General features: G+C 40.1%; 1 protein-coding gene across 2 annotated transcripts in view; it reads left to right on the forward strand.

Annotated features, from left to right (window-relative positions):
* Bud13 (BUD13 homolog) overlaps window positions 1-18,211 on the forward strand; it is a 30,448-nt gene extending 12,237 nt beyond the window's left edge. For both annotated transcript variants that reach the window (XM_074066678.1, XM_074066679.1), the window contains exons 4-10: window positions 918-1,607; window positions 3,256-3,473; window positions 5,398-5,503; window positions 6,320-6,458; window positions 6,737-6,921; window positions 7,225-7,306; window positions 15,525-18,211. In XM_074066678.1, coding sequence (XP_073922779.1) covers window positions 918-1,607; window positions 3,256-3,473; window positions 5,398-5,503; window positions 6,320-6,458; window positions 6,737-6,921; window positions 7,225-7,306; window positions 15,525-15,618 — 1,514 coding nt within the window. In that variant the 3' untranslated portion in view covers window positions 15,619-18,211. The remainder of the gene's footprint in view (window positions 1-917; window positions 1,608-3,255; window positions 3,474-5,397; window positions 5,504-6,319; window positions 6,459-6,736; window positions 6,922-7,224; window positions 7,307-15,524) is intronic.
* Window positions 18,212-20,355: the final 2,144 nt, after the last annotated feature.

Raw genomic sequence — 20,355 nt, forward strand, 5'->3', positions numbered from 1 at the left:
AGGGTCTTACTTCTTGAAAGCTGTTTAACTCCAGCTTATACCTGTTGTTATTCCTCTTTCACACATGGAGGATGAAAGACTAAGTTCCTAAGCAGAATTTGTCTTCCTTTTATACTCTGTGCCATTAGATTTATTATCCTGCAGTTCTGGTTTAAAAAAATAAAACCAAAAAACATTATAAATGTGATCACCATTGCCCCAGTTAATTTTCGGTGCATCACCTTATTCTTTAGCTGGATGAATGAAAACTTCATCCTCAGGATTATTTTATCAGAATCCTTTTTAGTCTTATCTATTATTTTGTGTCTTATCTTATAGTTTTATTTCCAGTCTTTTCCATAATCCTTTTTCTGGAGAGAATCTTCTGATCTCCTTATCTAAAGATCCAGGCAGTCACACATACACACAAACGCACAGTCTTTTTCTTCTGCCTCATTCTCACTATCCCTTCCCAATTTGTTATTTGAAATATCCTCACTGATTTCTACTCTCACTCCCTTTTAATAATTATTATGGAGCTTATCAATCTCATGGATTTATTTTGATGTATACAGGTTTAGTTGTTTTGCCTTTTGAGTACAAACTAAATTATCTAGGACAATTACCAGGAGGAACCAGACTTTGAACCATCTACAAATGAGGTTTTAGAAAGAAAGTGGGTTGGGAATCAGGAAAATAACAATTGTAGCCTGTCTTTTCATCTTAGTAGCTGTGATCTTAGGTAAGAAATCACTTAGCTTCTCAGAGTCTTTGTTTTCATGTCTGTAAAACAAGGGTCCCTGACCTGCTTGTCTTACAGGATATCCTATGAAAAATGTGTTTAATATGCTTTGCAAATTGATGCTGGAGCTTTTGAAATGGGTGTGAAGGGTGGACAGAACATTAGTTGGATTCTGATTGTTTTCTTTTGTATTTAGGACACAATGAACATCTATCGTCACATAGACATTTCCGTCACAACACCCCAGATTCATCTCCTAAGGGGGTCCGCCATGACACTCCGGATCCTTCTCCTCCTAGGAGGGTCCGCCATGACACCCCGGATCCTTCTCCTCCTAGGAGGGTCCGCCATGACACCCCGGAACCTTCTCCTCCTAGGAGGGTCCGTCATGACACCCCAGATCCTTTTCCTCCTAAGAGGGTCTGCCAGGATACCCCAGAAACTTCTCCTCCTAGGAGGGTCCGTCATGACACCCCAGATCCTTCTCCCCCCAGGAAGCCTCATCGTAATTCTTCAGGTGTATCTCCTAAGAGAGTCCATCCTGATTCCTCAGGTATCTGTTCCTCCAGAAGGGCCCACAGTAATTCCCCTGACACATCCCAACCTAGAAGGACTCTTGACTCCTCAGACACATGGCATCTCAGGAGGGCCCATAATGACTCTCCCAATTTGGCACCTAGTGTCACTCATTCACTGTCCAGAACCAAAAGTAGTAAGGCCCCAGAAAGAGCCTCCAGCAAGACTTCTCCACAGCGGAAGGGGCTGGGACCCTCTCATTCCTCACTCTCAAAGAACAGCAAACATGAGTATGACTCGGACCTTTCTCCTGCACGAGAAAAGCAAGCAAAATCCCATTTTGGAGATAAGAAGCCACTTGATTCTAAAGGTGAGTATGTGACTGTCCATGGAGGGACTTGATTCCTGGGAGCTTGTTTTTGGACCTTTACTTGCTTAATTAGGTATGAGAATGAATTTCTTTGGAAAAATTTTGAAAAATGAGAAGCTGAGCTTAGGAGAGTTGAAAACTTACTGTTGTAGAGAAGAAACTTTTTTTTTTCCTGGTGGCACTTCACACTTGCTAGGCAGGCACTCTACCACTTGAGCCACTTGCCAGTCCCTTTTTGTGTTGGGTGTTTTTGAGATAGGGTCTTGTGAACTATTTGCATGGGGCTTCGAACCTCTATCCTCTTGATTTCTCCCGAGTAGCTAGGATTACGGGCATGAGCCACTGGTGCCCCCTGAGAGAGGAAAGTTTTTATATGTCCTTTTATTTTCTCTCTTCATCCACATAAAAGTACATATTTGTTACAGAAACTTTAGAATATATAGAAATGTGTTATAGAAGCAGAAAAATGTGACAAAATTCTGTCATTCAGAGGCTGTCATTGTTGAGGTGCAACCAATGTCCTTTGGGTCTTTTTTGGTACGCATTTTTGATGTAGTTGGGCCTGGCCATGCAGAACATGCTTGTTGCATGTGTTATCTTGCCTGCTGTCTTTGCTTAACATGATTTTCCTCAGATCTGCAGACATTTCTTTGTTCATAAAATTTTTAATGGTGTTATATAATTTACTTAACTATTCTCTAATGCTAGTTTTCTATTTTAAGGTTTTGAACTCAGGACCTCATGCTTGTTAAGCAGGTGTTCTACCACTTGAGCCACTCTGCATGCTCTATTTTGTGTGGAGTATTTTTCGAGATAGGGTTACAGGCATGAGCCACCAGCATCTGGCTGCTTTTATAATTCTCTGACAAAATTTGTAAACATAAACTCTTACCCATTTTGAGATCAGTAGATCTCTAGAAATTTAATTACTTTTAGATCAGTTTCCTGGAAAGCTAAGAAGTTTATTTACTAGATCAGAAGGTGTGGATGTTTCAAAGACTGTTGGTACATAGTGCAGATTGCTTTTAGGGATGTGAGCTGTGATTCTTTTATCTAGAAAATTGGCCTATGCCATGAAATTTTTTTTACTCCCATCTTTTGTTCTTAGGTAGTATTTTAATTTTAAAATTAAAATATTTTGCTATTCTATAATCTGAGCTCATCAGATTATAGGTGTTTCTGGCTTTTACCGCACCATAGAAGCCTGATTCCAAGTTGTTTTGCCCATTCTGGTAGACAGAGCAGGGGTTGTAGTGCTAGCATAGAGGAGTCTGTTGGGTTCTCGTATACTTGTTTCAGTCGTTAGTTACCAGTTACTTGGGAATAGAACCCCATGTCCTGTTGGTTTAAGAGTTGAGTTGTCTTTTTTTCTGTCATCTATACTTTTGTTTAATAATAGTTCTTTACAGGAGCACTAAAGAGATATTGTACCCTAGCTTGGTAAATTCTTTTTAAAGATTCTTCCAAGGGGATTAATTAATTATTATTTTTTGGTAGTGCTGGGAATCAAATCCACGGTCTATCACTATACCACTGAGCTATGTCCTTAGTCCTAATTCTTTAATTTCTAGATTCTTCTTCTAGCCCTAGGAAATTGCATACAAGCACCTCATCGAGAGTCACATTTTGAACTCTTCTTCCTACCCAGGTGACTGCCAGAAAGCCTCTGATTCAGATCTTTCTCCTCCACGGCATAAACAAAAGTCAAGGCACCAGGATTCTGATTCAGATCTGTCGCCTCCACGGAATAGACCAAGACAACAAAACTCTGATTCTGACCTCTCACCACCAAGGAGGAAACAGAGGACCAAATCTTCTGATTCTGATCTGTCTCCACCTCGAAGGAGTCGGCCTCCTGGAAAGAAGGTAGGGATTTCCAGGAGCCATAGCTTCTCATATCTTCTCTCTCTTTTTTTTTTTTTGGTGATACTGAAAATTAAACCCAGGGCCTCACACATACTAAAGCCTTGTCTTCTCTTAGAGTGAATCCTCCCTTTTAGCTTTATACAAGTCCCAGAGAAGCAAGCCACAGGAGGAAAAGGAGATAGTGCAATTAATCTGAGTACACCTTGAGCCACTCCACCAGCCCTTTTTTGTGATGTTTTTTTTCAAGAGAGGCCTCTTGAGCTATTTTGCCCAGACTGGCTTTGAACCATGATCCTCCTGATCTCTGCCTCCTGAGTAGCTAGGATTACAGGCGTGAGCCATTGGCATCTGGCTTCAGAAATACTTGTTGAACACCAACATGATGCTCAAAAATGTTTCAAATTTTGAAGCATGTGGATTTCAGGTTTTTGGATTAAGGATGCTCCACCTATACCAGATTTCCTGAGGCTTCTGCCTTTATAGCCTCAAAATTCTATACATCTCATCTTAATAAGACCAGCAAAACTTGCTTTTTAAAGAACAACTTGAGGACTGTAGTTGGCAGAGTGGAAATTAGGAGCACAAACCTGTGTCCAGCTGATCACAGATTTGACTCCTACTTCTGCTACTTTCTGTGAGATTTGGACAAGACCTTGGCTTCTTCACCTGGAAAATGAGAATCATAGTGGCATCTACTTTATAAGGTTATTGTGAAGTTTAATTGATTAGTGTAAGTAAAATTTGTAGCATAGTGCCTGGACAAATTAAGCATTTGGTACTGGTGATTTATTATAAACTGAACTACAACTCTGTATTCATCCAAGCTTAAAAAGTAAGGGCTGGTGGAGTGGCTCAAGTGGTTAAGAGTACCTGCCTAGCAAACATGAGGCCATGAGTTCAAACCCCAGTGCCACCAAAAGGAGGCACTTAAAAATCTAAGACTCCTTTTACAAATCATACTGTCTGGGAAGTCAGTGTTTTGTTGTGTTTCAAATCTATATAAAGAAGAACCCACACGAATCCTGAGTAATTATGTGGTAAAGAACACTAGAAGTAGTAAAGGAATCTTGCTGGTAATTTGGTTGAGAGACAGAGTGATGCCTATGGTGTGCATGTTTCCCTCCAAGGCAGTCTTCTCAAGTAAGTCTTCCCTGTAGAAGATTCTGAGAGATTAGCCCAACCAGTCCCTAACTTTTTGGAGGAACAAACAAAGTATCTATATTAACTGGACTCCTTGATATTTTTGTATCCATTTAACCCATGGACAATGTAATATTAATTAAATCTAGTTGCATTAGGATGATGTCAGGATATATTATGTGCTCCATTTGTGGGTTGGGGTTTGCTGTCTTGATACACTGTGGAGGTTAGTAGAAAGTTTTCATTTGGTTATATCTCCTATTATTATTATTAGTATATATCCACAGTTAGGTTTGCTTGAGTTTGTGCTTTAAATGGAGTATTTCATCAATGTTTCTTTTGGATAGCTCAGAGCTTGATGCAGGTTTCTCATCAGATGGTCTGAGAGTGAGCCTTCATGTGTGCAGCTTATGTACTGAAAAGTCAGAAATACACATTCCTAGCCCTCTTTGTAATATTTTGTTGGTTTGTGTTTACATTTTTTTTCCTATACTAGAGTTTGAACTCACGGCTTCAAGCTTGCTAGGCAGGTGCTCCACCACTTGAGTCACGCCTCCAATCCCATCTGCTTTTTTCAGCTGTGATGCTACTGTTAAATTTTCCATGAAATTTAGACTAGTTTTTCTTTTTTATGTTGTGAATCTTGTGGACAGTAATGGGAACATAAAGCTTGTGTTTTGAGTTTGGTTATTGCTGATCATCAGACAAAAATGCAGCTAACTGTGTAGACCTATGGAGCTGATGCATTGTCTTTGATGTTGGATTCTCCCTTTTCATTGCACAGGCTACACACATGTATTCTGGTGCTAAAGCTGGGTTGGTGTTAACAGACATACAGCAAGAGCATCAGGAGCTCAAGAATCGGGACCAAGAAGCCATGGCATTTGAAGGTAAAAATGTCAAAGTGCAGAAGCCAGTCCAGGCTCATGTAGCTTTTCTTCTTTTCTTTTTAAAAATATACCCTACTGTACCTTCTAGTTTTGGTTGCAGTCACATTTCAGCTCTATGGTTCTGTTTTTGTTTTGGTGGTACTAGGGTTTGAATTTGGGGCCTTATGAGTGCTAAACAGGTGCTCTGCTGCTTGAAGTATACCTCTGGCCCTTTCTTGTTTGATTATTTTTGAGATAGGGTCTCATGTTTTTGTCAGGACTAGCCTGGACCATGAGCCTCCTACTCATGCTTTTCTCATAGCTGGGATTACAGGCAGGTACACTGTACCCAGATTTTTGTTGTTGTTGAGGTGGGGGTCTCACTAACTTTGTGCCTGGATTAGCCTTGAACCTTGATCTTCCCAGTCTCCTCTTTCCAAATAGCTGGGATTATAGTTGTGAATCACTGTAGCTGTCCCACACAATTTGTCTAGGAGTTTTGGTTCAACTCAATAGGGATTTGTATGTAGAATTTTTTTCCCCATTGCCACCCAGCTTTCTTACATGGGAAGCTTTCTTTTCTTTTTTTTTTTTTTTTTTTATAAATGAATCATTTTAACCTCTGAATAGTTAAAGTGGTTCTTGCCTTCTCAAAATTGTCAGTTCTCAGGCCTTTCCTTGATAGGCATCTAGATGTTGGTAGGAGCTACTTTGTGGTTTGGTTGCAAAAGTTTTACCTAGCATCAAAATTTCAAGCAGTTGATTTCATCAGGTAGAATATTGTTTCTGATTTTGATATTTGCTATTTATGTTAAAAATTATAGTTTTCCTTTGCAGCTGAATCTCAGTTCGCTGAAACTGTATTTCGAGACAAGTCTGGTCGTAAGAGGAATTTAAAACTGGAACGTTTAGAGCAAAGGAGAAAAGCAGAAAAGGACTCAGCACGAGATGAGCTGTATGCCCAGTGGGGTAAAGGGTAAGGGAACTGCTGGAAAGGAAAACAAGGCTGCAGGGACTGGAGCATGTTGTTTCTCTGCTTTTAATGCTGTCATCGGGAATGGACATTGAGCTTGCTGAACCTTCTTAGAAGATATATATTCTATACTTCAGTTGGTATTCTGGGAATTTTGCCCCTTTTAAATTTGGCCTAGAAATATTTTGGCTTACAAAGAGGTAGTTCTCCAAATGTGGCACTGTGGTCCATGTCAGGGTAGGAATGGAAACATCAAACAGGATGGTTCTTTTTTTACTCAGGCTTGCCCAGAGCCGGCAACAGCAACAAAATGTGGAAGATGCAATGAAGGAGATGCAAAAGCCTCTGGCTCGCTATATTGATGATGAAGATCTGGACCGGATGCTGCGAGAACAAGAAAGAGAGGGAGACCCCATGGCCAGCTTCATCAAGAAGAATAAGGCCAAGGAGGACAAGAATAAGAAAGGTGAGATGTCTGGAAATGATCATAGTGGAGAGAGAGTATGAGGTTATGCATAGCTCTGTGCAAAGAACACAATGTAAACTTCTTTGTATTTGTCTGGGAGTTTTGGTTTGACTCAATAGGAATATCTGTGTAGAAGTTTTTTCCCCATTGCCATACAGCTCTGAATTAAAGTTACACAGGTAGCTAAATTTTTTTGGAGGTACTGGGATTTGAACTCAGGTCCTTACGCTTGCTGGGAAGGCACTTTACCACTTGAGGCATTCCCCCAGCCCCTAACTTCTTTTTTTTTGTTTCTTTCATTAGTGAGGCCTCGCTACAATGGCCCAGCACCTCCTCCCAACAGATTCAATATCTGGCCTGGATATCGCTGGGATGGAGTGGACAGGTAATTCTATTTCCTACATTTTTGTTTTCTTCCTAAGCCTGATCTTCCCTACCACTGTTAGTTAAATCGTTATACACTCATTTTCTTTCTGCTGTACCTACAAGGCAAATAATATATGCTTTGCTTGTTTCTCTGTCTGAGGTCAACAGATCTATTTCTCACATTTGGAACATTTTTCCTCCCTGCTGTTTCCTTTTCAAAATACTTTTAAAAGGCCTGAACGAACAACTGAAGTGATCCAGACAGGACGTCCTTTGTTTTGGACATCAGTCACTTTTAATATCTTCTGAGGTTTAGTGGTATGAATGATAAACTGTGGTCTGGAGTCCTCTATATGTGTGTTGTATCTTTCAAGTGCACTGCTTAAACATCAGTTATATTCACTGTCTTAGGTGTAAGTCCCTGCTAATGTCGCCACTCTCACCACCTCATCTGCTCACCTGCCAGTGCCTGCACCCGCATACCCTTAACTTCCTGCCTATTAAGATGGACCAACTATATTTGTTCCTGTTCTTAAAGTTAGCTCTTCTACTCATGTAGCAGATCCATCTCCTCTTGCCTGCTAAAGAACATTATTCTAAGCTGTGAGGGTTGCATATGCCTGTAATCCGAGCTACTAGAGAGGCAGAGGCAGGATGACTGAGAATTCAAGGCCAACCTCGTATAAAATAATAACAGAGGGGCTGGGAGCATAGCTCTAGCGGTAGAGTACTTAACTACCCGGATGTGAGACCCTGGATTCTATCCCCAGTACTGCAGAAAAACGAGTAAACAAAAAACATTCTAACATCTAGTCTCAGGGCCCCTTTATACTCTTAAAAATTGAGGACCCCAGAAGCTTTTGTTTATGTGGTTTATATCTGTTGGAATTTATTGTACTTAAAATTAAAACTGAAATTTTTTTTTTTTTTTTTTTTTTTTGTGGCACTGGGGCTTGAACTCAGGGCCTACACCTCGAGCCACACAGCCACCAGGTATTTTCAAGGTAGGGTCTCACGAATTATTTGTGCAGGCTGGCTTTGAATTGCAGTCCTGAATCACAATCCTCCTGATCTCTGCCTCCTGAGTAGCTAGGATTACAGGTGTGAGCCACCAGTGCCCAGCCAAAACTAAAAATATTTTAAAAGTATTTATCAATTCACTATATAAAGTAAGCTATTACACGTTAATATGGTTACTGTTTTTTTTTAAATGAAAAATAGCTATTTTTCTAAAAATAATAGGATAGCATTGATTGACATTTTTGCAAATCTCATAAATGTCTGCTTGATAGTTGACAACTAGACTCTGTATTCATCTGTTGTGAAATGTTTAATTGAAGTACAGGAAGAAAATCCAGCCTCATGCATAAGTAGCAGAAAAGGAAGGTGTATTGTAAGGAACACATGCAGGCTAGTTCCTTACAGGTTAGTTATATGGAATCTGAAGCCATTTCAAAGAAATGTATTTTGTGTTTTTCACCTATGAATGATTTTATAGTATTGTGAATTGGTCATTTGATCAATTGTTTTCCTTGTAGTAAAGCTCACTTTGTCAAATATCTTGTTTGTAGATCACATCAGATTTTATATCTAGAAGCTAACGCCAGCTTCACATTTACACTACTTTATTTCCTTTCCATTCCAGATATATTTTTCTTTGTTTTCTGCCCTGTTGCATTAGTTAGCACTTCCAGTTAACATGTTGACTAGAAGTAGTAAGAGCACACATCTTTGCCTTGTTTCTAATCTTTGGGGGAAAACATTCAGCCTTTTACCATTAAATATATTATAAGCTACAGGTTTTTCATAGGTACTCTGTATCAAGTTGAGAACATTTCCTTTTCTTCCTAGTTCTCTGAGAATTCTTTTTGGAAATGCTGAAATTTGTTCAAAATACTTTTTTAATTCTTTTGATTTATCTTTTGATCCATGGGTTATTTGGGAGTAGGTTGTTTAATTCCAAATATTTGGATTTTTGTGGAAGTCTTACTGCTATTTATTTCTAATTTAATTCTGTTTTGTAATTATCTTCCTCTTTTTTTGGTGTTGTGTAGGATTGAATTTAGGGCATCATGTTTGTTTGGTAATCACCCTACCTGTAAGCTGTATCCCTAGTCCTTATCTTCCTCTTCTATGTGTAGGATTCCTTTATGTATCTGCTACAGTTTTGATTTACAGGTCATGAATTCCTTTAGTTATTGTTTATTATGGGAGGTTTTTATGTCTCCTTTAATTATGAATGATAGCTTTGCTGGATATAGTTATCTAGGTTGGTCGTTACTTTCTTTCAGAGCTTGAAATAAATCATTCCATGTCCTCCTTGCGTTTAGAGTTTCTGATGAGTTTGCCTTTATATGTGACTTGGAACATTGCAGCTTTCAATGTTCTTCCCCTGTTCTGTATACTTAATGTTTTATGTATAATATGCCTTGGGGAGGTTCTTTTCTGCTCGGTGTCCTAAAAACTTCCTGTGCCTGGAAAACCATTCCTTTCTCAACATTTGGGAAATTTTCTGCTATTATTTTATTGAATATGTTTTTTATGCCTATAGCCTCCACTTCTTCTGTGCCTATGATTTGTAGGTTTGGTTTTTTAATGGTGTCTCAGAAGTCTTTTTTCTTAATCTTTATCTGAATGCTCTGATTCATCTAGCTACCTTGTCTTTAGTCCCTGATATTTTGTCTTCATTGTGATCCAGTCTATTGGTGAAGTCAATTGAGGTTTTTATTTGACTTTTGAGCTCTTCATTTCCAGAATTTCAATTTGATTTTTTCAGGATTTCTATATCTTTGTTGAATTCCTCATTCATATCCTGATGGTCTTCCTTATTTTGTTCACCTGTTTATTTGTATTCTCTCTGAATTCATTTAGGTATTTATTCATGTCCTCTTTAATTTAATTGTTTTTTTTTTTTTTCAGTTATGGGGGTTTGAACTCAGGGTTTGTGCATTTGCTAGGCAGGCACTGTACTGCTTGAACTGTTTACAGCCATTCTTATAATCATTCTTTTGAATTCTTTGTATGGGACTTGATCTATTTCACTTTCACTAGTGTCTGTTAGTGTAAAGCCTTTGACTTTTAGAGGAGTCATATTGCATTGTCTTTTTATATTTCTTGTGTTTCTGTATTAGGATTTGCACATCTGAGGCCAGGACATTGGTTGGAAGTTTTAATCACCTGTAGTCTTTCAGTTGAAATATTCTCAGTGTTTAGGCAGGACTGTGTCGTAGCAGGATTGAGGTGCAGTTTCTTACCACTGGACTGGGGGTACAGCTCAGTAGGCCAACATACATCTACATGGTCAGGGCTCCAGGCCTGATCTGTAGCGCCACTAAGATAGAGGGAAACTAGCTGGAGTCTCTTGCAGTTCCTAGTATATAGGTTGTCAGTCAAGGGTCAGTTGGCTGCTTTAACTTTAGAAGCTTACCTTCTTTGTATACAAGGAGCTTGTGGGCCTGGTAGGTTCCCACTTGCTCCACAAGCCCCCAAGTTTATGTCCTCAGGGGCAGCAAAAATTCAAGCCTAGGAGTGTCCCCTGAACGTGTTAAGAGTGTGGGAAGAAAACAGAGCATTGAATTCTGTACTGGTAGGGAAGAACTGGGGATCTTGGGCATGGCTGGCAGACTGCCCAGCAGATCATCATCTTGTGGGAGGAAGGAGGCTGGGGGAAATTGTGTGAGCGAGAGTCCTGGGCTCAGAGCTTTCAGTTCCATACAGTAAACATACACAGCCAGGAGCAGGTCCTGGAGGCCAGTCTCAGTGTTTTCACAGCCTGCCTGGCTGTTCCTCAGTGGTGGGGAGGGGTATGTGTGGAGGGATAGGGAAGCTGGGGAAATCATGTGATTCACCACTCATGGGTTCAGAGTTCCCAGTTCTGCCTGGCAGAAGACATACACAGCCAGAAGGTTGTGTCCCTGAAGCTGAGCCCTCTGCTAGCCATGAGTTTGGTGCTCTGTTTCCACAATAATGGGACTCACTTCATACCAGGAAGTGGAGGGCTGTTATCCATGGTGCCCTTCACTGCCCAAGCTTCCTATTTTCAAACTTGTCAGCAGGCCAGCATCAAACTTTCTCTCTATGGCCACCTCTCATGGCCTTGTCCCACCCAGACACTGAGGCAGAATGTCCTAAGTCTCCTTGGGCTGGTGATTGTTCCTTATTTTCAAGTCTCTGGAATAGCTCAGTCTCAAGCAATAGGCTCCCTCTCAAGATGGTGCCTTGCTATATAGCACTCCGAGGTAAGGAGAGTGACAAAATACCTTTCTTCTTTGAAGCCAACCTGCCATGTAGGAGCAGTCTGTGAAACACCAAATCCCCACACTGGCTTCAAACTGCAATCCTCCTGATCTCTGCCTCCTGAAAAACTAGGATTACAGGCGTGAGCCACTGGCACCTAACTGGGTTTATCCTTTTGCAATTCCCTCCCTTCCGGGATTTCCCCCTCTAATTTTCTTGAGCCCATGACCTTGGTGGGCTATTTTGATTTTAATAGGGGCTTAAAGAAAAAAAAGTTAAGAGTTGTTAAGTTTACTTACAATATATTTTTTCTTAAAGACATTGAAGGATCTTGCATTTTATGGTTCCTTTTCATATTCCCATCACTTATGGCTAACTGCTTTCTGTCTAATTGCTCATTCTTTCATCAACTTTTCTTAGTTTTGTCTCCTTTTTTTTTTTTTTGGTGGGACTAGGTCTGGGGTTTGAACTCAGGGCTCCACACTTGCAAAGCAGGTGCTCTACTGCTTGAGCCACACCTCTTCTTTAGTTCTGGTTTTGCCTCCTTTTAATTCACTGCAAGGGAATCCTTCCAGAACGTATTTATAGTATGTTGCAGTTGGGAAGCTCCATATAATCAGTTAATCTAAGATGAGGCATGGCTGAAGGTAGAGCACCTGCCTAGCAAATACAAGACCCCAAGTTCTTCAAGGAAAAAAAAAAAAATCAATCTAGCCCTTATTACTTAAAAGACAAGTTGAAGACTAGATAAATAATCAGTTTACCTAGAGTCATGAGGCTCACTACGTAAAGCTGGAATTAGGTGGGTACCAGTGGCTCACACCTGGAGTCCTAGCTACTCAGGAAGTAGCGTTCTAAGCCAACCTGGGCAAATAGTTCAGGAGACCCTATCTTGAAAATACCCAACACAAAAAACAGGGAGCTGGCGGAGTGACTCAAATAGTAGAGTGCCTGCCTAGCAAGTGTGAAGCCCTGAGTTCAATCCCAGTACCACCAGGATAACTAACTAACTAAAGCTGGAATTGGAACCATGGACTCTTTAGTTCTAAGCTCTTTCCACTGTGAATTCCACAATTTGTTTTTTGGTTCTGCTTAGGATTTGGTTTGTTATTCATATGTCCTTCCCATGATCATATTATTGTTGGTTCTTTTAAGTACTAATTTCCCAAGGCAAAAAAATCCCCTGATTCCCTGTTGCTAGGGGGGGAAATGCCCATGCACTTTTTTGGGGGTTGGGAGATGGTACTGGGGTTTGAACTCAGAGTTTTGCACTTGTTAGGGCAGTGTATTACCACTTGAGCAACACCCCTAGCCCACATGTGTGTTTTTAAGGTTGGAGATAGTGCCATTCATAATAACCTTCCCTTCTTCCCAGGCACTTCCATTACTTACCCCACTCATCCCTTAGCGAAGGTGTTAGCATACTTGTGTTCAGCCTTGAGAAAATGCTTCCTAGATTTGCTGAATCTCATGGATATCACTATCCAGCCAAGATAGAAGGAAAGGAAGGATATTAAAGGAAGAGGATCTTATATATGCTGTCGTAAGGATACCATGGTGTTACAGGGTGGGGCACAGTCATAAGCAGTTTGTTGTTGAATAGTGTAAGTGTGAAACAGTTATATGAGATGAACTAGAGATGTAGGCAGGGACCTACTCACACAATGCCTTGGAAGCCTTTCTGAGGAGCATGGTCCATACCCTAGAGGCATGGGGAGCTGTTGAAGGATTAAAATCAGTTCTGTATTTTATTTATTTTTTTGGTGGTACTGGGATTTAAACTCAGGACTTTATGCTTGTTCGGCAGATGCTCTACCACTTGAACCACACCCCTAACCATTTCTTCATTTTAGATAGACAAATCATTATGGCAGTAACGTGGAATATTTTAAAGTCACTAGTTTGGAAGCAGACCAAATACAAGGCTGTTGCAGTAGCTCAGGCAAGCCGTAATCAAGATCATGCATTCAGAGTAGGGAAGGGAAGGGAGTAGGGAAGTGGTTAGAAGATAAAATCTCATAACCTGGTGACCAATTTGGGGAAAAGGAAGAAGGATTTGTTGGATTTGCCAACAAGGAATGTCATTGATGACCTGAATGAGAGCTAGCTCCATGGCATAGCAAAACAAAAGCCAGGTTCTAATGTCTTAATGGATGAATGAAAAGTGAGAAAATTGAGACAGTGAATACAGGCTTTTTCAAGAAGTTTAGATGCTGGGCTTGGTGTTGTACACCTGTAATACTAGTACTTGGGAGGCTGAGGCAAGGGGATCACGAGTTCTAGACCAGCCTGGGCTACATAGTGAGACTTTATACAAAACAAAACAAAAAATTTAGATAAGGTGTTGGAGGTGTAGCTCAGTGGTAGAAAATCTGCTTAGCATGCATGAGGTCCTGGGTTTGATTCCCAGCACCAAAAAAAGAAAAAAAAGGAGTTTAGAGGAGACAGAATACATATAACTACTAGGAATTATTCGAGGTTCACTTGCTGCCTCCTTGAAACTTGCTCTAAATTGGCTTCCATGACATCCTACTTGTAGTTCTTTTATCTTTTATTCTTGGCTACCTTTGTGAGCCTCTCCTCTGTCACCCCTTAAATGTTTCTCAGGACTCTCTATCCTAGCTACTCTCATTCCATCTGCTCTCTCTGGCTAAATCTTACCTAGTCAGACCTTCAACCACTGTCTCTGTGAACATGACTCCAAATCTGCACTTCCAGCTCAGGCGAAGGTTTTTTGGTGCACGGTAGATTCCTTTGTTGATGTGCACTTGAGGTACCTCAAATGTAGCATAGTCTGAACTGCGCTCCTCCCCTCCTCTTATGCTCTCTTTCATCTGATCACTCAAATTATTAATTGGTGAGGCAAATTTACCTCTTCCTTCTTTGTCCTTCTGTACCTAATCAGCTGCTGAGTCTTACTGATTTTGCCTTCCATGTTGCTACCACTGTTTATCATTGTGTTCCTCGTCTATCTCTTGGGCCACTGTGGTGACTGTTGTGCCTCGGACCTCCACAGTGATCTCTTTGAAATGTAATTTATGCCCTGCTTTAAGCCCATCTTCTCTAGATGAAATCTTTTTACTGTGTCCTACAAAGTTAATTATGATTGGCCTCTCTGGCTGTCTTTCCAGCTTTGACTCATGGCCACTCCCTTTGTCATATTTTAGGCTCCAGCCATTCCAGTTTGTTTTGGGTTCCTGCACATACCAGGGTTGTTCTTTCTATGCCTCTGTTCTTGTTCATGGTCTGCTCTGTCCTGAAATGATCTTCTGACACTACTATCTCTGCCCTTTATCTCCAGCCTTTTGGTTAAATTATTCTCTTTTCAGGCGGCTTAGCTTAGGGACCACTCCTATGAAGATTCTCTTAATCATTCTTGTCCATCCCTCATGTTGCCTTTTTATCATACCTCCCCAAGCTGAGTGAGGTCCCTATTCAGTTTCTTTGGTATCCCATGCATTTTAAACCATGGTTTATAGTATTTGTTTATTTTGCAGTGCTGGGGATTGAATACAAAGCCTTGTATGTGCTAGGCAGGTGCTTTACCACTGAGCTACAACCCCATCCCAGTACGTTTATTTTAATTATTGTTTACATGTCTGTTTCCCTCCACTAGTCTTGTGAGTTCATCAAGATAGGTGCTGTGTCACTCATTTTCATGCAGTTGTCTACCCCAGTGCATCTGAGAATTCAATAATGCTTGTTTAATGAATGGATAAATTATAAGATGTGAATGTTAGCTAAGAGCCAGTTGGGCCTTTTTTGAAAGTGGTGAAGGTTTGAAATAGTTGTCAAAGACTGGGAGAAGGGTCTGAACAAGAACTAAAAAGAGGATAAATTGTGTATTTTGTTTCTTTGATTCTATTGCATATGCCTTAAATATTTTCACGTAACTGCCTTACTTTCCTCCTTATTCACTATATTGTGAACTGTTCTCTTTCTTTTAAAATAAATGCCCAGTTCAAGGTTCTGGCTGATTAGCATGTCTCTTTTGATTACAGATCCAATGGATTTGAACAGAAGCGTTTTGCCAGGCTTGCCAGCAAGAAGGCAGTGGAGGAACTTGCCTACAAATGGAGTGTTGAGGACATGTAACTTCTCTAAGGCTATGTGGGTGACTGTGTGTTGTGGTAGTGGCATAGGACAGGTAGACATCCAGCTCTAGAGTTGTCTGTGCTAATAATCAGGGCCCATACAGACCAGAAACTTGCTGAATGTGTTTTGACACAGAAGAATGTCAGAGACCTGACCTTTGGACTAAGGCGCCAAAGTGTGCCAACACTGTCCATGGGTAGCTTTCACAGGAAGCCGTGATTTCTATGTTATGAGGGTTTGTTCTTGGCTAGGATTTTTGTTTTTCTTTTTAAATAAACATATTTATTTTCCTAAAAGCATTTCCTAACTTGGTATTGTTTGGGGAAGAATTTCAGCTAATATTGAGCTCCTGGGGATCTTGGGAATGATCAATGTTTGTTTTTTTTATTAATCTAGCAAGCAGTGGGAGTATAAGCTTTCTCAGTGGTAGATATTTCTTCTGAGAAAATAAGAATGAGTACTAAACTAGACTCAGGACTGTTGGAGACATGATGTGATAAAGGTAGTGTCACAAGTTAGTGGGAAAGAGATGGATAATGGTGCTCAGAAAATTAGGTTATTGTGTGTAAGGACAAAAATAAAGTTGGATGTAAAACAAAAACAAAAACAAACCCTAAAGTGTTTAAAGACCTAAATAATATGTAGCTTAATAAGTTAGTAAGGGAAAGACTGGGGATGTAACTCAGTGGAGATCCTGGGTTTGACTTCCCAATAGCAACAAATAATAAAATAATGCTAGTAGGAATACGTGATGAATGTTTTTGTGACCTTAAGGTGAAGATATAGTTCTTAAATATGATCTGAAATCATAATCTAGAAGACCTGGCGGCTTTGACTATTTCATAATGAAAGATTTTCTATTCAGCAAAATGGTCCATAGTGAAAGTTAAAGATGGGAATGAATTAGAAGAAAGTAACTGTCATGTCTGAAATGGACTAGGGATTGCATACATAAGGGAACGAAGAATTCTTGCAAATCAGGGAGAAAAAGATAGCAAAATAAAAATATGTAAATGAATAGGTAAAATCAGAAGAGAAATCCAGATGGCCAGTAAGTATATTGCCTTACTAGTAATTAACTAAAATTAAAACTTTACAGCTATTAGTTTAACAAAAATGAGCAGAGACTGACTTTCATGGAGAATGAAAACTCAGGGAGAATTTCAACTGATGTATCCATTGTGGAGTACAAAGAACAACACTTAACTGAAATTAAGTAAGATTTGGGAAGCAATATTGCATAGTTTTAAAGAGTGGGCTTTGGAGCTGTACTGCCTGAAAGTACCTGTCATCTATGTCATTTGCTAGCTGTGTGACCTTTGGCAAGCTGCTTAACTTCTCTATGCCTTAGTTTCTTCATCTGTGAAATAGAGATAATAGTCCCTACCTTATAGTTTTATTTCAAGCTTAGAATAGTGTTTGGAAGATAATGTCACAAAATCCCTAGCTATTAGTAGTACCATTTTCATCAAGTGTGGCAGCCAGAATCTAAGGTGGCTCCCTGATCCCTGCCCTCTGGTGTTTGAGCCTCGTGTAGGTTTCCTCCCACAATGAATAGGACTGGCTTGTGTCACCAGTAGGATGTATTGGTACTGTGTGCCTTCTGAGGCTGGGTCTTAAAAAAGACATAGAAGCATCTGCGTTATACTCTCGTGGACCACTTGGTTTGGAGGAAGCCAGGCTCCATGTCATGAGGACACGCAAGCAGTCTCATGACTGAGGGGCCCTATGGAAAGGTGTTGAGTCTCACCCAGAGCAGCACGCATGAGTGCCAGCCACCTGGGACGAGCCCCTCAGCTCTGTCCAGGCCTTCATATGCCTGTAGCCCTGACTGTCAACTTGACCACAGCCTGTCAAGATTGCTGAGCCAGACCACCAGCTCCAACTTCCTAACTCAAAGGAACTGTGAGGTAATAGATGCTTAATGTTTTTTAGAAAACATTATCTAGAGAGAATATTCACACTGTGAAACTCACCCCTTTAAAGTGTAAGATTCAGTGGTTTTTAGTATATCGCATAGGTGTGCAATCATCGCTACCATGGATTTTAAAATATTTCATCACCTTGTAGACATAAGAAATTGTACCCTTACCAGTCACTCCTGGTTGTCTCCTAACTTCCCCTGCAATGGACAATCACTAATCTACTTTCCATCTTTAGATTTGCCTATCTATAATATATGAATAGAGCTATCATACAGTGGGTGGTCCTTCGCGACTGGCTTTTACTTTACGTAAGTTTGTCCATGTTGTGACATGTATCTTACTTTATTCCTTTTTATGATACTCCTTTGTGTGGATGTATACATTCTCTTTATCCATACATGACTTGATGGACACTTGAGTTTTAACTTTTTCAGTTATTAGGAATAGTGCTTCTATGAGCAATTCATGCAAGTTTTTAGATGCAAGTTTTCATTTTTCTTCAGAAGTGAAATTGTTAAGTTATATGTAATTTCATGTTTTAAACTTTTTGAGAAACTGCCACACTTCTAAAGAAAAGTTTTAGAGTTTTGATTTCTCTGCATTCTTACCAGTATTTTCTACTTATTTTTTTTCTTAACACAGACTTGCTATGTAGACCAGGCTGGCCTTGAAGTTTTGATCCTCCTGCCTCAGCCTCCTGAGTGCTGGGATTAGAGGCATGTGTCGCCATGCCTTCCTTTATATATATATATATATATATATATATATATATATATATATAAATATTTTTTTTTTTTTTTAAATTTGAGATGGGGGCTTGCTATGTAGTCCAAGTTAGCCTTGAACTCACTATGTAGCCCAGGGTGGTCTCAAACTCATGATCCTCCTGCATTAGTCTCCCAAGTGCTAGGATTACAGGCATGTACCTCCATGCCTGGTTTTATCTTTCTGATTATAGCCATCCTCATGGACATGAAGATTGTGGTTTTGATTTTCGTTTTCGTAATGGCTTAATGATGTTGAGTGTCTTTATATATCTTCTTAATTCAAATCCTTATCTCATTTGTCATATATACGAGGAACCAACTCACACACACATGCTTTTATGTGAAGAATTATTTGTGGGAACTTAGGGACGTAACTTAGTGGTAGACTGTTTGCCTAGTCTGTGCCATGTGTAAGGCCCCCAGATTTGATTCATACCACCAAAAAAAAAAAAAAAAGATTTAAAAGCTTCAAATGTTTTGGTGACAAATCCCTTACCAGATATGTGATTTGGACATATTTTCTCTCATTCCGTGAGTTGTTACTGTTATAAGCTGCTACAATACTTGGGGGGTAATTTGTATTTAGGGTAGTAATTTGTTTTTGAACAGTAAAAAATAATATATTAAATATGTATATGCATCAACGCAGTTCCACTTCTGGCTATAACCTTCAGAGAAACTTGCACAAATACTCAAGTAATTACATAGAAGGATATTCATGTGTAGTTTAGATAGCAAGAAGTACCTTAGTTATCATCGCTAAGGCAATACATACATTGTTTTTAAAAAGTCAGATGCATGCTGTTAGGAATTTATTGACATAGTAGACTCCAGGTGAAGAAGATAACGAACACTGAAATTTACAGCAAAAATTAGCTAATTGAACAAAACATTTTTTGGGGGGTTCTGGGAATTGAACTTAGGGCCTAATACCTATTACCACTGAGCCATACTTCTAGCCCACATTATTTTTTAAGAGAATCTACACCTTAACTCACTAGCATCTGTGGGAAGAAATCAAGTGGGACTAGAATGGAGAGTGAAGGGGGAAGGAAACCAAAGAGAGCCGGCAGGGAAGAACGTGCAGTGTGCTGTGAAAGACCTTCCATCAGCCCAGAAGCCAGGTCTTGCTGTGATGTAATTGACACGAGTTGCCGGTTACTTAGGGTCAACTAAACTGCTCGAGCAGACTCCAAAGAGAGGTTTTCTTACCCTCCTCACTCCTATAATGCTCAGCTAGTTTAGGTTGAAGTGGTGGTGGTGGTGGGGGGGGGGTGCAGTCTAGGAGGTCCATTAGGGACCAGGCTGATGCCAGCTTCAACTTGGTTTCCAAGGTTGGTCTGGGTGTTGTTATTTTAGTTGAGTGGAGCTTGGAGGACTGCTGCAGATGTTGTGGGCCAGCTCTAGAAGTGGCACACACTTCACTTATATTCCATTGGCTGGAACTTAGTCACATGGTTGTCCCCTAACACAAGGAGCCTGAGAAATATGTGTGCCCAAGAAGGGAAAAATAGATGTTGGACAGTTATTGTCTGTACTACAGTATATACTGCTCTGTTTTCAAGAAGAGACTATAGTATAGGGGAAACAGATTCTATTCCAGGTGAGTGCTGTATTTGGTAGGCCTTGGTAAAAATGTATAAATTCTTTCTCTCTAGTTCCTTTGCCTTTAAATAAGATAAGAGCACATTCTGTAGGGCAGAGAGCCAAGAATGCCTAGCCTGTGGCTGACTCATTTCCTGAGCTGGCTACTAGATGGCAGTGTGGCACGCCTTTTCTTAACTAAAGAGAGCAGGGGCCTGGGTCTACACACACACTTTCCAAAATACTGATCTTAGTTTGTCTTAGGGATATGGTGGCTAAATTCAGTTGTGTATCTCCCCTCTTCCTGTCCCTGCCTTGGATCCAGAACACAATTCCGTCTCCAATATGGGAAAGATTCTCAAGAGAGACACCTAGTATTAGATTTGGATCAGAATTTCTCTTACTTGGGCTTTGGAAACTTTTCTGTACCTGGAAGACTGCTTTTCTTTTAATCGAAATTA

Source organism: Castor canadensis, chromosome 2 (assembly GCF_047511655.1).
Source record: "Castor canadensis chromosome 2, mCasCan1.hap1v2, whole genome shotgun sequence".
NCBI lineage: Eukaryota > Metazoa > Chordata > Mammalia > Rodentia > Castoridae > Castor > Castor canadensis.